The sequence below is a fragment of the Callorhinus ursinus genome, unplaced genomic scaffold (genome assembly GCF_003265705.2).
Source record: "Callorhinus ursinus isolate GAN/ISIS: 27379988/994484 unplaced genomic scaffold, GSC_fseal_2.0 scaffold34, whole genome shotgun sequence".
Taxonomy (NCBI): domain Eukaryota; kingdom Metazoa; phylum Chordata; class Mammalia; order Carnivora; family Otariidae; genus Callorhinus; species Callorhinus ursinus.
Window position 1 is genome coordinate 741,618 of NW_027397096.1, and position 15,246 is coordinate 756,863.

The following is a 15,246-nucleotide window of genomic DNA, read 5'->3' on the forward strand; positions in this document are numbered from 1 at the left end:
GGGAGTTGGCAAGTTGGGATATTATTTGTCTTTTGTTCTTGGACTACAGATTCCTTGACAGTGGCGACCCTGTCTTGTTGGTTTGTTCTTGATCATGCCTGGCATAGTAGCAGCAGCACAGGGATGAAAGTGGACAGCACAGCATCACCTCTGTGCTCACATTTTCCTGCACCCTGTGAGCTCAGTGCTTTAGGGAGACGGTAAATGGGCTTTTTAATTGCATGCTCTGAAAGTCCTGAACATTTGCTAACAGGTACCATTGAAATTTGGGTTTCTACCTATGTTGGCTCCTGTCTGAGAGGATAGAGGCCCCTATTTAAAACATTACAAAGTTTTTTTGGTTTTTGGTTTTAAATACTTGGCATATCTATAGAAGTGCTCCAGATGGATAAATTAAGAGAATGATAATTTATGCTCTCCACAATACTGTAAAAATGCACACTGGAATTTCTTTTAATACCGACTACTCTTACTATCTTTAAAATGATTCACTTCTCAGAAATTCAGTTTTCCACACAGCTATTCAGACGGAGGAGCAACTATTTAGGAATTGAAATTGGGCATATTTCAGAATTCTTACCTCCTGTGTTGTATTGCTGCCTCTGAACAGCTTCTCTCTCCTTCCTTGCTCCATAGTTCACAAAGCATTTAGAGCAGTTCTGAGTGACAGTTACCAGGGCTTGCATAAAACATTTATTCCTCAAAATGCTTTAGTTTGTATTTCATTTTCTTCTTTCAGCTCTGAGGTAGGTGGTGTCAGTGGGTGGAAATTCTGTTTTATAGTTGAGGAACAACCCAAACCATTTCACTCATAATTCCGTAGTTAATGGCAGGACAGACTTTATTGTGAGGGTCCAGAGACCTACCCATCCGGCCACTGCCATTAATGTCTCTTTGGGTCATTGCTTTTAGATGGTTTATAAAAGGCTCAGGAGTCCATAGTGAATTGGTTTGGGACTTGAACTGAAGAGACAAGAGCCTTTTAATAATTCTGTTGTTGCCTGTCAGGGTATACCCAAGAAGCACTTTTAGTTTTTGGTGAACCATATAGAAATATGTGAGGAAGATCTGGAGGCAGATAGTCTCACATTCAAAGAGTAACATTTCTTTCTGTACCTGAGTGAGACCATCTGAGTGTATTGTTAAGAATCAAAAAGTTGCCAAAATGGAAGCCAGTACAGGGTGATGTGTTGGAGAGGGAGGAAGCTCAGACTAAGACTTTCCTATGTGGACTTGGTATCAGTTGTTTTCCAAAAATTGTGCTGGAGTGTTACATTCACTGTTGCTTAGGCCCATTTGATCAATGTGTAACAAATCTATTTCCTCAGTATAACATGCCTTACCTCTCTCTAGAATGCATCTTCATTTTTAGCTCTTTTCTGACTTGAAGTATTATTGGTGACGATAAAGAGAAACTGTGTTTAGGGTGACAGATACTTTCAGACTAAAAATAAAGCAGTGGTTCTCATTAACCAACGTCAGGGATAATGTGTGTACAGTTTGAAAAAGTTCCCTAAGATTCCCTTCACTCTCACTGGTTGAAAAACAATGCATTGAAATCTATTTTCTGCTAAATACAGTTGAAATATGACAATGGCAAGTATGAATTGAGGTAGTTACATGGGCTTCATCTGCTACCCTAAGCGAAGGGTGTTTGGGAAGTATAGATAGAACCACAGTATTTTTTTTTTAAAGATTTTATTTATTTATGTATTTAGAGAGTGAGCTTGAGTGGGGTGATGGGGTGTGGGGGGACAGAGGGAGAGAGAGAGAAAGAATCTCCAGCAGACTCCACGCTGAGTGCAGAGCCCGATGCAGGACTCAATCCCACAACCATGAGATCATGACCTGAGCTGAAATCAAGAGTCAGATGCCCAGCCAGCTCAGCCACCCAGGTGCCCCGATAGAACCACAGTACTACAAAGCTTCTTGGTGCTCTTAATTTTAATCCAGGAGGTATTGTAGCTCATACAGTATGAGTTTCCTACCTCATGGGGAAACTTAAAAAGTAAAACTGAAGTGCTTTTTAGTTACTCTTATTCCCTCATCATCCCTTCCGTTATGAATAATCTAATCAGTTCTCTTCCTGAGATACTTGCAGTACAAAGGAAGAAAAACTTTTCTTTGGAACCAGAAGACCTGGGTTCAAGTTGTAACTCTGCCATTTGCTGGTTTAAGTTGCTTAAATTTTCTGAGCTGCCTTGGGGTTTGGGAAATGGTAATTGGCTTGAATGAGGTGAGTTAGTATCATTCTTTGCCTACCAAAGTACCCTGTATGTATAAATATAACCAGCATTCCTCCTGGTTATGGGTGGGTTAACTAGTCATGCTTGATAGCTGTGGGAAAAGGGATAATTAAGTTAAAATAGGACTAGAGAGAGAGTACATACATTTTACCTTTTTATTTTGTTATTTCTTTTACATTTTTACCTTTTTATCTTGAAATAATTTTATATCTGTAGAAAAATTGTAAGAATAATCCAAGGAATTCTGTATATCCTTCCCTCAAATTCTTCAGTTGTTAACATTTTACCACTTGCTTTGTCATTCATTGGGGAAGAATGTTCAGCTAACAGCTGAGTGTTTACAACATGTCAAGCATGTTTTTACTTGCCTTATGTCATACACCAATCCTCTAACATATAGGTACTATTATCTCCATTGTGTAGAAAAAAAACTTAGGGGTGCTTGGGTGGCTCAGTTGGTTAAGCGACTGCCTTCGGCTCAGGTCATGATCCTGGGGTTCCGGGATTGAGTCCTGCATCAGCAGGGAGTCTGCTTCTCCCTCTGCCTGCCACTCCCCCCTCTCATGTGCTCTCTCTCTGTCTCTCAAATAAATAAATAAAATATTTAAAAAAAGAAAGAAAGAAAGAGAAACTTAGAGAGGTTAGATAAGTTGCCTGAGATTCCACAGCAGGTAAATGGCAGAGGTTGGATAGGAAAGTCCATGTTTTTCACCACCTTCCTCTACTAGTGGATCTGGAGACTTGCATTCTAGCCCAGGTTTTGCCACTAACAGTGGTATGGTCACTGGCAGTTTTATTTCACAGCAGTTCCTTTGTTTTCCAGCAGTTTCCCTTCTTTTCATGGAACCCAGTGTCCCTGGCCCTGACTCACCTCACTGTAGAGACAGGTTACCATCAGTGAAGTATCTTGAACTTTTTAGCTGTATAAATCAGTGCTTGATCTAGTGTTGCTGATTAAGTATAATCTGTTTAAGCAAAAATAACTAAAGTTTGTGTGCAGAGTTTGCTGTTGAAGTTATGGTGAGGTGTGAGTACGCTCCTTTACCCACACCGAGCTTCCATATGAAGTAGATGGAACTGCCATGATTTGATTGGTGTTCTCTTTTGCAAAAGGATAAACCAGGAGAGTTTTTTCTGTTAGGCAAAGTATCCAGGGGTGCTGGACTATTCCTTGCTCTGAGCACTCTCCTGAGATCAAGATTATTGATCCTTCTTTCTGTTTGGCTACTGGGCCGTGAGCATTTTGGTTCTAGGAGACCGGGGAAGATGACAACAAGGTTTGGTCTTTAGATTATCTGCACTTTCTTTGAGTTGAATTTTTCCCCCCACCCTTGGTTTGATCAGAGGATCTTTCCCCTTGGTTTTGATAGAAGTAGATTTTGTGGAACCTTAAACTGAAGATTGTAAATTTGGTAGCTTGTGGGCCAGATATGGCTGGCAAATATGTGTTTTTGGCTTGCCTAATGTCTTAAACTTTTTCCATTAGTAGCCAACATTTAAAAGCCAGAGGTTTTCATGTAAAAACCTAGCTTTCAGCTTTTCTTTAAAAGGGGAGAAGATAAAAGGAAAGAGATGATGATCCTGGGCCTACAGAGAGCAGAAGCGGAGTGGAACAGCTGTCGAGCACTACTGTCCCCAGTAGCCTATTTTGTACCTGGCCCCTGTAGACACTTGAATTTTCAGCTCTAGATCTAGAACTTGAATTTTTGTTTTAAAAGCTGGAGAAGTACAATTGGATGAGTTAGTGTTGAGTTAGCTTATCTGTGGTTACAAGAGTCCTGCTTTCTTGGATGGGTAGAAAAATAGCTTATAAATAAGATTAGGAACTTACAAGATCAGAGTATTTTCCCTGTCTTTGTCATTGTTTCATTTCCATCATTGTGGGCCAGAGTGACTCCTAGATCTGAGCGCTTCGGTCATCCCTTCATTGCCTGCACACAGGCACCGCTGCCAGCAGAGGGTGCTGTCCACTCACTGAGCCTGCTGTCATGGTGGCTCAGCTGATCCACAGCTGTTGGGCATGTGCCCTGGGTCTGTGTGAGGCTTTGGGCATGTTCATTTGGTTCCCATCCCTAGTGCCCACCCCTTAGACCCTGGCCAGGTTATTGTGTCACTAGGGACTCTGTTCAGTAACAGGAAACTGGGGAAAGTTTAATTGTTTTCTCCTCTCTCTTTTTCCCATGCAGCTGAACAAAAGGTTCATCCTCAGTTTTCTCCATGCCCATGGGAAGCTGTTTACCCGGATTGGGTAAGTGTGCAGGATGTTTATTTTATTTTCCTACATTACAAGTCATTTTGGAATTTAATATTGTTAGCAACTAGACTGTGTTTGTAACTGAGGGCACAGGGTGTGAATTCTTAGAGGCCTCCACCTTCTCTTCACTCACTGTGCTCATGAAGTTTGGGAAATATTATTCTGCATCTGTGTCTCTTCTTTCTCTATCTTTACTAAAGCCCCCTTTTAAACATCCAACCCCCACCTCTAATCCCTCTGATTTCTCTTTCCTCTGCCTTCCAGCTCAGCCCCTAGTGAGCTTCTTAAGGAAGTCATACTCAATCCCTAGGTACAGCTGCCAGGGGTCCTCCTTGGGGAGAATGCTGTCCACTAATTTTCCCTTAAAGAGAAGAGTAACATTATCTTTCCTCTAACATTTTCTCTTCCTTCTGAACCATACCCCTTTCTTCTCTGCTCAGGTTTATGCACCATATTGTGATCTCCATAAATGCTAAGACTTTTCTTTGGTTTCCCCATCCACCATGGACTTACATGTAAATCTCAGGGAAGATGGTGTGTGCAAAACGCTGTTACTTCATCCATTAAATCCCTGGAAAGATCGTGTTTTGAGTATTCCTTTCATGGATCAGAATTTTTCCTCACTGTATAAAACTAGTGATCCTAAAGCCTGATGAATGCCTGCACACCAGACTAGAGGTGTGCTGAGTGCCTCTGTAGTCTAGGAGACAAGTAAGTGGCAGCACTCTCTGATGGGTCTTCGTCTGCGTTTTCATATTTCCTGAGTTGGAGGTTTTATTATGAGCTACCCTTTGAGGTACATCTTTTGGATCCCCCATTGTTGTCAGTGTTTCCCTCACTTTCTGCCATAGCCTTCTGAGTTTATCTGTAATGCTCTAGAAGGTTTCCTTAGTGGGAGAAGCAGAAAGGCTTTGTCTTGCTTCAAGAAACACTGTGAAAAACATGGTGAACTAGAAAGTGTGCTTGTTACATACTCATTTGTCATCAACCTGGGCAAGAATGACAGTGATGGCCAGCACAAGGGTAGTCTTGATTTTGAAATCACTAGGGAAACTTGGAGTAGTGCCAACAGATGCATCTCTATTGGGAGAACTAAGTGTAAAGTAATTCACTTGGGAAAAGGAAATCAGGTGTGTCAGTAGCTCCCCCCACCCCACCCAGTAGGCTCTACCCTGGCAGGAGTTTTTGCTCGACGCTGTTGTATCCCCAGCGCCTAGCATACAGTAGGTACTCAGGAAATACTTGCTGTATGCATGAATAAATCATTACAAGAAATGGACAGATTGTCAAAGACTAGAGAGAAGGATCTAGTATTCTAGTAGGTTATAGTAGGTCCAGGCCAATCACTAGTGAGTCGTGTCAAGCTGCACCTACAAGGTGGACAAGATGATATCAAGGTCATTTCATAAAATAATGCATCACAGCAGGAAATACAATTATGCTGCACTTAAAATATGGCTCCTTTTTATTATCTTTTTTCTCATTTTAAAAATCTTTCTTACTACCTTACTACCTTTCCACTCTATTTCTCTCCTTTTTTTCCTTTTCCTGTGTTTGTTCTTTAAATTTTCGTGTACCGTGATGTTCTGAGTCAGTATTTCTCAACCTTTGTACCATTGATATTTTGAGCCTTATAATTCTTGGTTGTTGGAGTCTGTCCTGTGTGTTGTAGGATTTTAACAGCTTCCCAGGCTTCTCCCCACTATGTACCAGTGGTATCCCTGCCTCTCCTCACCAGTCATGACAATTACAGATGTCACCAGACAATGCCAAATGTTCCCTGGGTGGCAAAATTGCTCCTGGCTGGAAACCACTGTTCTGTTAGAGATTTGGGGAGCTAAAGAAGTTCTAAATCTTGGTCTAGAATGTAGGAATATTTAAGATATATTTTTGTCAGGTCTGAGTATTAGGTAGAATCTTACTTTTGTTCCCTTTAAAAATCCTTATAGTTAGATACATATATTTTGGAGGAACTTTGGGAAAGAACCATAATGATTGAAAAGCTAGAAAATTATTTCTGAGAGAAAAAATTAATCTTAATAAAATTAAAGTAAGAGGCACCTGGCTGGCTCAGTTGGTGGAGCATGTGACTCTTGATCTCAGGGTTGTGGGTTCAAACCCCATGTTGGGTGTAGAGATTGCTTAAAAATAAAATCTTAAAAAAAAACACACGCAAAACGTTAAGGTAAAAAACAAAAGTCTATTTAGAGACAGCTGTGGGGTACCTTACGTTTATAAAAGAGTCATAACCGGATAGTTTTGATTTCTTTGGGATGACAGCAAGAGAAAATAGGCTTATGTTGCAGCTGAAGAGATTTGGGTTAGGTATAAGAAAATTTCACAGAGGGAAGATGTTTGGGAATTTTCTTCTCTGGAAGTCTTTAAAAAAGAATAGATTATCTCATTTGTCAGAGGTGGTTTGCTGTGGTCCAGATTATTTTTCAGGACCTCTTCCATTCCTGCATATAACATATTCTGTTGGCAAAAAGATAAGGCCAGTCTACGTTCACCTTCATAAAAAATGAGTTACAGTTGTGTTCACATGAGGAAAATGTATGTAAATTCTAGGCACTCCAGCCCCTTGATGAGTATTCTTGTGCTCTCCTGGAAGGAAAAGAGTTGAGTCCCATATTTATTCTGGAAGGCAGAAACAGCAGTAACTTCTATTGTGGAGGGGGGGGCGGGGGGAAGCATAGTAGTCTGTAAGACTAGAAAAGGAGTGAGCCCAAGCCACACACAACAACATGGACTGTTGCCTAATTACCAAGAAGATGTGAAATGTGGGAGGCGTTGAAAACGAATTAAGAGTGAGGAGATTATAATGGGGAGCAGCTGAAGACACATCCACTGTCCCGCCTGCCTTTTGAGAAAAGCCCTGGGTTGCTTTGCTCTCCGGGCCTGTGTCTTCTCTGTGCTAGGTGTTCCGAATCGCATCTGTATCCGCTTGAATGCCAACTGTGTGCAACACGAGTCTCCCTCCTCTGTGTCCAGGGAAAAAGAGGTTCAGAGCATTAGGTGGAATCAGGTGCCCAAGGGAAAAGTTTTGTTTTCACCACTGACTAATTACAAGACCTCGAGAGGGAAAAAGTCAAAGCCTCTTTGGGCTTCAGTTTCCTTATCAGCAGTTTAAATAGATGATGTCCAAGGTCCTTTCCAGTCCTTATGTTCTGTAGCACCATGATTTTTTTTTCTCTCATCTCTATCCTGTCACATGGCTTAGTTTTGTTTGTTTTTGTTCTGCTACTGGATTGCTCCTATCTTGTTTAGTTTTTAAAAATTAAGAAGTTGAAAAAAGTTAGGAAGCGTGATTCTTTTCTGCAGAGAATGTCATCTAGCCCAGCTGCGTTCCTCAGCGTCTGAGAGGTTGGGTGCTGTCCCGTTAGTCACTGTCTGAGTCACTCCCAATTTAGGTCCCAGTGTTGTCTGAAAGACTGGTTTCTTGAAACTGCCATTCAAATGAGACAAGGTATCTCTAGAGATCACTTTGGAAAGCAGTCACTTAAGTCTGCAAAATGCTTATCCTGAAAATGATTGTATCTTCTGCAGTTTTTAAGGATAGGGACAGAATCTTCTCAGGCTCAGGAAGAGGATTCAGTCAGGGATTCCATATGGCTCCTGACAGACACTTGCTTTCCTGGTGAGAGGCAGATAAGACCTGCGCCTGGACTCTACTGAGAGAGGTTGGGAAGCTGGCAGCCTGGAGACTTTTGATTTGTGACAAATAGAATAATTTTGCTTCCCATTATTACATTGGTTAAAGTTGCCGCTTTAGTTTTTACTTGCTTGCTTAGTCACGCTATTTGCACAGCTTCAAGGTCTCTTGGAATTCAAAGACTGATATATTTATTTTGGTCTTTGAATTGTGAAAAATGCAATGTTTATGTCTTGATTTATTTTTAAAATTATAAATGTTTTATATACAAAAGTCAGATGTATTCATTGTAGGGAAAAATCTATTTACTGCATACAGTGCTCATTGTAAAATATTAAGAAAACCCAGCAAAAGAAGAAATAAAAAATTGCCCATCTTCTCACTATCCAGAAATAACTCTCCACGCTTAACACTTGGTGTATATTTTTTTTATCTATACATATCACACATTTATTTTTTTACAAATATGTATGACAAGGGACATTCAACTATTTTAAAAGTGTTTTCATTTAATATATATTGAACTTTCCCCCACATGATTAAAAATCTAATACAACATTTTTTTTTAAAGATTTTATTTATTTATCTGACAGAGAGAGAGACACAGTGAGAGAGGGAACACAAGCAGGGGGAATGGGAGAGGGAGAAGCGGGCTTCCCGCGGAGCAGGGAGCCCAATGCGGGGCTCGATCCCAGGACCCTGGGATCATGACCTGGGCCGAAGGTAGATGCTTAACTGACGGAGCCACCCAGGCGCCCCTCTAATATAACTTTTAAAAAAAAGAATTCAAGTACTGGGTGTTATATGTTCTGATCTAACTGAGGAATCACTAAATTCTACCTTGAAACTAATAATATGCTGTATGTTAATTAAATTGAATTTAAATAAAAAATTAAAAAATAGAATTCAATTATATGGATGTGCCGTCTTAATCTGCTGTTGTTGGGCATTTTAGGCTGTTTCCAATTTTTTGCTGTTATAAATTACCATCTTTTTTTTTTTTATAAATTACCATCTTTTTATGCTCTCTCCCCTCCTCCTTTGCTGCTACTGCTATTGCTGCTTTTTATAATTTTATAAAACTTCAAACATAAGTTGTACATTATATTTCCATTTCAGTATAATTTTTATCCTATAATATCAGGTGGAGCAAAAAGAAAGACATAAAACTACTTACAGGTGGTTTGAGGCCCAAATCAGCATTTTAGTGACAAAACTGGGAAGCAGAAACCCCGCTGTTGAGCTCTGAGGAAGGATCTTTTATCTGTGCGTCCCTCAGTTATTGCCTAACAAAGCTGCTTTAGTCTGAGTGGATTCGTCTTCCCTCATATCTCAGAGTTGAAGTTATTCTAACCGATATCCTTTTGTATTTGAGTTTTTCTTTTGTTATAGTTCTATTGTACTAGTTGAAAGACAAAGGGAGGATCTTTTGTTGTTGTTGTTGTTAAAAAAAAAAGAGAGAGAGAGATGTGGATATTTGACCTGGTGCTCATTTGAGACTTCAGTCTGACCTAGGGAGTTAATGGATCTGTTTCAGTTCCCATCCTGGGGAAGAGGCTTCCTCAGACACAGCTTCGAAGCAGGACTGTCCCACGTGACACCTCTGTCCTGTCGTTTTGTGCTGGCTCTCTACTGCCTTTCAACACGGAGACACATGGCTCTGAAACTTGCCCATTGTGGCTGCTTTTCAAGCAGAGTGAACGCTGCTATTCTCGTAATGAGAAGTGCTAGCCCCCCTCCCCACCTCCGACCAGAAAGAGTGCTGCACAGTGTCAAGATTTAAAATGAAACCTTTGTTATAGCCCATGGGGAAAAATGGATCCATTCCAGCCCCAAACATATCACTCTCTGCCATTCCAAACCTACCAAGAGTTTTAATGGTTCTGAATTGGAAGGAAAAACAAGGTTCTTTTTTTTTTCCTTGTTTTTTGGGGGGGGGGCACTTGAAATGGCACGTTGGGGAAAAAAGCAAATACATGGCATGTTTTGTGCCAATGAAAATGAGGACAGCTCAGCAGAGAAGGGAACTGGAGTATAAACTGTAATTGACCCATAGCTGTGGCATGACTCCTGGGTACTAGAAGGTCAGTAATAGGAGTTGCCATCCAAGGGTAAGGAATGAAGATTGCTAAGATGCCAGAAAACTCTGGAGTTTTTTTCCTAACACGGGGAGGGTATTACTCAGTGGCGAAAGGGCCAAGGTTCAGGTGAAACCAGAAGCACCTTTCTCTAGGACTTGAAACTGTTTTGTATCTTTTGAGAAAGATTCCCTTCCCTGTGGCTTTCCAGAAGCTATTTATTAATCCAGCCCGGACCTATTCCTCACCGCCGCACCCCCCCTCCCCAGTGTACCACAAGGAGTTTGTTTGTTTGGGGGGTGGGGGTTGAGGATGGATAAAAGATACTCTGCTGACCACGAATTGTTTAGCATGGCTCTAAGGCCCATGTGCCTGGTTTCTCTCTCTAGCACCAAGTTTGAATTTGCTTTTTATTTTCTGAGGACTTGAACTGTGGTTTGTTCGTGTTTCCAAAGGAGCTCCAGGCATGCACCACTGTTTGGGATCCAGTGGCCACATTTGGCAAGCAGTGGTTTGAATGACCTCTCTTTAGGAGCCCTAGGTCACTGGCTGGATTTCTACCTCCCTACATTATAGGCTCTTCCTGTATTGGGAGTGGCAGTTGGCCAGGGCATTAGATTTCCACTGGCCTGAAAACATACAGACCCTGATGAGCAGAGGCTTGTGAGAGGGAGGAGGACAGCAACACAGGAAAGACTGAAACGGATCATGGGGGCCCTTGGTCTAGGGCTTCTTCAAGGGGAAGTCTGGGATCCCTAGGTGGAGCAATTAGTGTGATAGTGCCTAAAAGACAGCAGCAGAACTATGTCTAGTTTCCTGAAGCGAAGCCTTGAGTGAAGACACTCTAGATTCATGAACCTCTTTTTAAGGAATACAGTTTTCATACCAGAGAGTTTGGGGAATATGTAGGTTGTAGAGCTTTAAGGAAATTTGTTCACTATTCACAAAAACTGAGTGTTTCAGAGAGAAACTTTGATTTCAGCTTGAATCCAGTGGTTGCCAGGGGTTAGGAAATAGCATACCAAAGCCTAATAACTCATAGTGACGTATCCAGAGGTTGAGTTGTTTCCATCTCTGATCCCTGATCAATTCTTTTTCTTAAATGTGGTCACAACCTTAGGATACCAGGAAGGTTTGTGAAAGAAAACGTCCTAGGCATTAGTGGTGTGCTTTCAGAGAGACACGGCGTGGTGGGGTGGGGTGAGAGTTTGTGTGCGCGTGTGCGTGTGCACACCAACTGCTCTTGGGCACGTGCCTCCCTGAATGAGCTGGCTGTATTTGCAGGATGGAGACATTCCCTGCAGTGGCTGAGAAGGTCCTCAAGGAGTTCCAGGTGCTGCTGCAGCACAGCCCCCCTCCTATTGGAAGTACCCGCATGCTGCAGCTTATGACCATCAACATGTTTGCTGTACACAACTCTCAGCTGAAAGGTAAGGAATGGCTGGCATCTTTATCCACACAGATAAACTGAATCTAGCTTCTTTCGTATGCTACCATACCACTACATTCCCCCTGATACACACACACGCACACACACACTTCCCTATCATTGCCTCTCAGATTTTTAATTTACTCTCTGAAATCTGTATGACTCTCTAGTGCTTGGGTGGGATGAAAGGAAGGAATCATGGGTATAGAGCTTAATTTGCAAACCCAGAGATGCTGTTGCACATCTGGCCATGCTAAAGGCAGCAGCAAGGCCTCTTGGAGGCTACAGACCCAGAGCCTCTCCCAGGGGAGAGGCATTGCTGAAATGTTTCATTGCAGAGACCATACGCTTGGCAGGGATTGGGAATAGCTGTTTCTGGACGCATGTACCCTGTTTGTTCAATATGGAAAAGTCTAGTTCCCTATGGGCTATCCCTTGTGGGAGCCTGCCAGGGAGTACGAACAGTGAATTGATGACTTTGGTGACTCAAGCTGGAAGCACAAAAATCACCAGGCCTAGAATTTGGCCATTATACTGGTGTGCATTCTGAAATGCTTTTCTGAACACTGGGGTTTTTTTGACATGGGGGGTGGGGAGGGAGGGGCTGATTGGCAGGATTTTTAAATGTTCTTATGACCAGGTCACTGTTGAAGGATGTTACCAGGATCCCTTCTGTCCCCTCCACCCCACTTAGGTAAGGATGATGTGGTTTGACTTGATGGAAATATGTAGCATGGGGGTGACATTGTTTTGTGTGTTTATTTGGTCCACGCTGCCAAGAATCGTTTCAGAGCATTGACAGAAAGTGTTTGGTCTCAGGGCTGGAAGGTTATTATCTGAAATGCCAAGAAGTGGAAATTGTCCTGTGCAGATTCTGTTGTAAAACAGACCTGGTCTTTCTGGACAGAGTGTTGCTAGTTCTCTTGTTGCATCTTTTCTTAGTGCTTTCTCACTCTGAAGTTGATTTATTTCCCTTCCCATTTGTACTTAGGGGGTTATGCCTCAGCTTGCTGATATTGGGGGTGGTGGATTTCTCCCCTGATGAGTGTATATGCCACACTTTCCCTTGAAAACTTGGCTTCTCCTGGGACTTTCTCTGCAAGGTCCTCTGCTCGTCCACCTGGGTTTTCAATCATATCTGAATCTTAGAGGATTTTCTCCCCTCATGCTGCCTGCTACAACATTGAGAATTCACAGCAGAAGTCGAGATGCAGAGGCTTAGGTGCCTTTTTGAGCTTGGCTAATTATTCCTGAGAATACCTCTGAAAAAGCATGCAACCTTGAGGGGCAGTGGTGGTTTCCAGGAAGGAGGAAATAAAGTTTGTGAAGTGCTGTCATGGTGGCTGTGAAGTCCAAAGGGGAGGGAGATTGATTCCTTCACTGTTACTCTGCTGGTTCTCCTCTACCAATTGGGAAGCTCCCTGGACTCAGGAGCTGGGGCCTCCTGTGGTGCCCTTCTATTTATTTTCCTGCCTACCTCTAACAGCAAAACAGATTTCAATGAGTTGCTGCTCTGTCACAGAACTGCATCCTCTGCTGAGGTATCATTCCAGCCTCAAGTGACCTGTGGTCTCAGGAGGTGTGAGTGTAAAGGACCTGCGGCTCTTGCCTGCGAAGCATCTGTTGTCAGCAGCTTCTGCTCCATGAAAAGGAATACCTTGGCCTTTTCATAGGCCACCAGTGAGTCCTTTTCTTGTAGCTGCTGTTAAGTAAAGGTTAAGAAAATATGGGTGAAAGGAAGGTGAGGTGGTGAGAACAGAGAAAGGAGAAAATAGGTGGTTCTCCCATTTGAGGCCAAGGTTCTTTTTTCAGGACTCTCTTCCATCCAGGGTTGGTCATGATGAGGACCTGCTAGCCAAGAAGGACAAGTCAGAGCCTGTGCTTGAGACTGCTCATTTCTGGCCTTGTCCTGACGCTCACCTCCATGAGGCAGCTGGGGCCAAGGGGAGTATGAGCTGAGGTGGTCAGAAGCTCCAAGAGTGTTTCAGGGAAAATCAGCCTGGGCCACAGGATATAACACTCAAGTAGGACAGAGAGCTCTGCGGACGTGCTGCCAAGTACCCGGTGTGCAGTTGAGGCGGCCGTCCAGACCCCACTGTGTGGGCTGCCATTGGGAGAGGGGTGAGCAGAGCACTCAGCGGGGCCGGTTGGTGGGAAGATGCACTTTTCCATTTCCCAGCACATGAGTCATCTTCTCTGGGCCCCTGTGCTGTGCTTGCACGGACAGTGGCAAGAAGGGGGTGTTGTGGCTGAGTAGCAGCATCTGTGCCGGGGGTGGAGAGGGAAGGGGGTTGGGGAGAGGGTAAAGATTTAAATCCTTCACTAATCAACAGCAGTTTGAATCACATTTTTATGAGTAAGGAAGTGATAAATCAGCCCTGAGTGTTCAGCCCCCAAGTCCTGTCAGCTGGTGCCCTTCTGAAGGCTTCTCTCCAGGCCAGTCTGCTTGCTGTCAGAGTCGCCACCCAGCCGCAGAACCCTGGCTGTCTGAAACCGGGAAGCAAGGGACTGATGCTGCCTGGCCCTCCCAGGTGCTTGGGGTCTTGGTGATTTGGCAGTCACTTCGAGTTACAGAACATCTGGACCATCATTTTTCTTTCCATTCTTATTTGGACATGTTCTTCTGGGTGGGTGTTTGCATATGTCAGTTCCTGGACTCTGTGGAGAAGGAACATTCCAGCCTGAAGCAGAGGTGATCTGTGGCCCCCAAGGCAGTTGGGATCCTTTCAGTCTGTGCCTGGGCCTTGCTTGTAGATATGGTACCTAAGGAGTATGATTTGAAGAGCAACAGGGACGTCCTTACTAAAAAGTATGTTCTTTGTTGATGCCTCTGATTCATTTTTTTTGTGTTCAGTGCCACCCTTGTATAACTGTCCTCTTTTCAAAATACCAGTAGTTCAGGGATAGAAATGATACTAACACTTTAGGGTGATTGCTTTTTAAATGTGCTTTCCTTGTGGTCAAGAGAGATACAGAACTGTTTAAAAGCTTTGGACACTTCACAAGTAAAAATGGAGGAAAAAACCCTCAGCTAGGAGTAAAAGGCATCTTTCCCCTTTTCCCAGGTTATAGTTTTCCCTGGAGCTCAGGAAGGCAGAGCATGTGAGATCAGATTTGCCCTCCTCCACACAGGAGGAAATAAATTGAGTTCTGCTACATCATTTAACCAACTAAACTTTCAGATCTCAGCAATGATCTCAAAATTCATGGGTTGAGGGCCATTGGTGGGGGAGACCTCTATCTCCTCTTATATGAGCCCTTTGCAAAAATTCTACTTCAGTGGAACTACAGAGTCTAGAATCCTGCACTGAAGTGATTGGGGACAGATAAATTTGAGGGATGTTTGGGGGGTTCTTAGCAAAGTGCCTAGTATTTACTAGGCACTCAGTTAAGTCTGTACTGAATGCACGGATGAAGAAGGCCACAGTTCTGGGCAAGCCAGCTCTCATTGAACAGTGTGTTCCTTACCTGGCCTGTGTCCAAAATTGTCCTTTGGCGAGTGATGGGTAGTGGTGAGATAGGTGGTTCCCAGAGTGATGTCACAATTGGTAATCTCTCTACAGCATTCCTGAGCCCAAAGGGAGAAA

At 43.0% G+C, this 15,246-nt stretch overlaps 1 protein-coding gene across 7 annotated transcripts in view; it reads left to right on the forward strand.

Annotated features, from left to right (window-relative positions):
* Nucleotides 1–15,246, forward strand: part of SMG6 (SMG6 nonsense mediated mRNA decay factor) — a 228,902-nt gene that overhangs the window by 43,216 nt on the left and 170,440 nt on the right. For all 7 annotated transcript variants that reach the window (XM_025851094.2, XM_073879264.1, XM_025851096.2 and 4 more), the window contains 2 exons: nt 4,433–4,494; nt 11,515–11,660. In XM_025851094.2, coding sequence (XP_025706879.1) covers nt 4,433–4,494; nt 11,515–11,660 — 208 coding nt within the window. The remainder of the gene's footprint in view (nt 1–4,432; nt 4,495–11,514; nt 11,661–15,246) is intronic.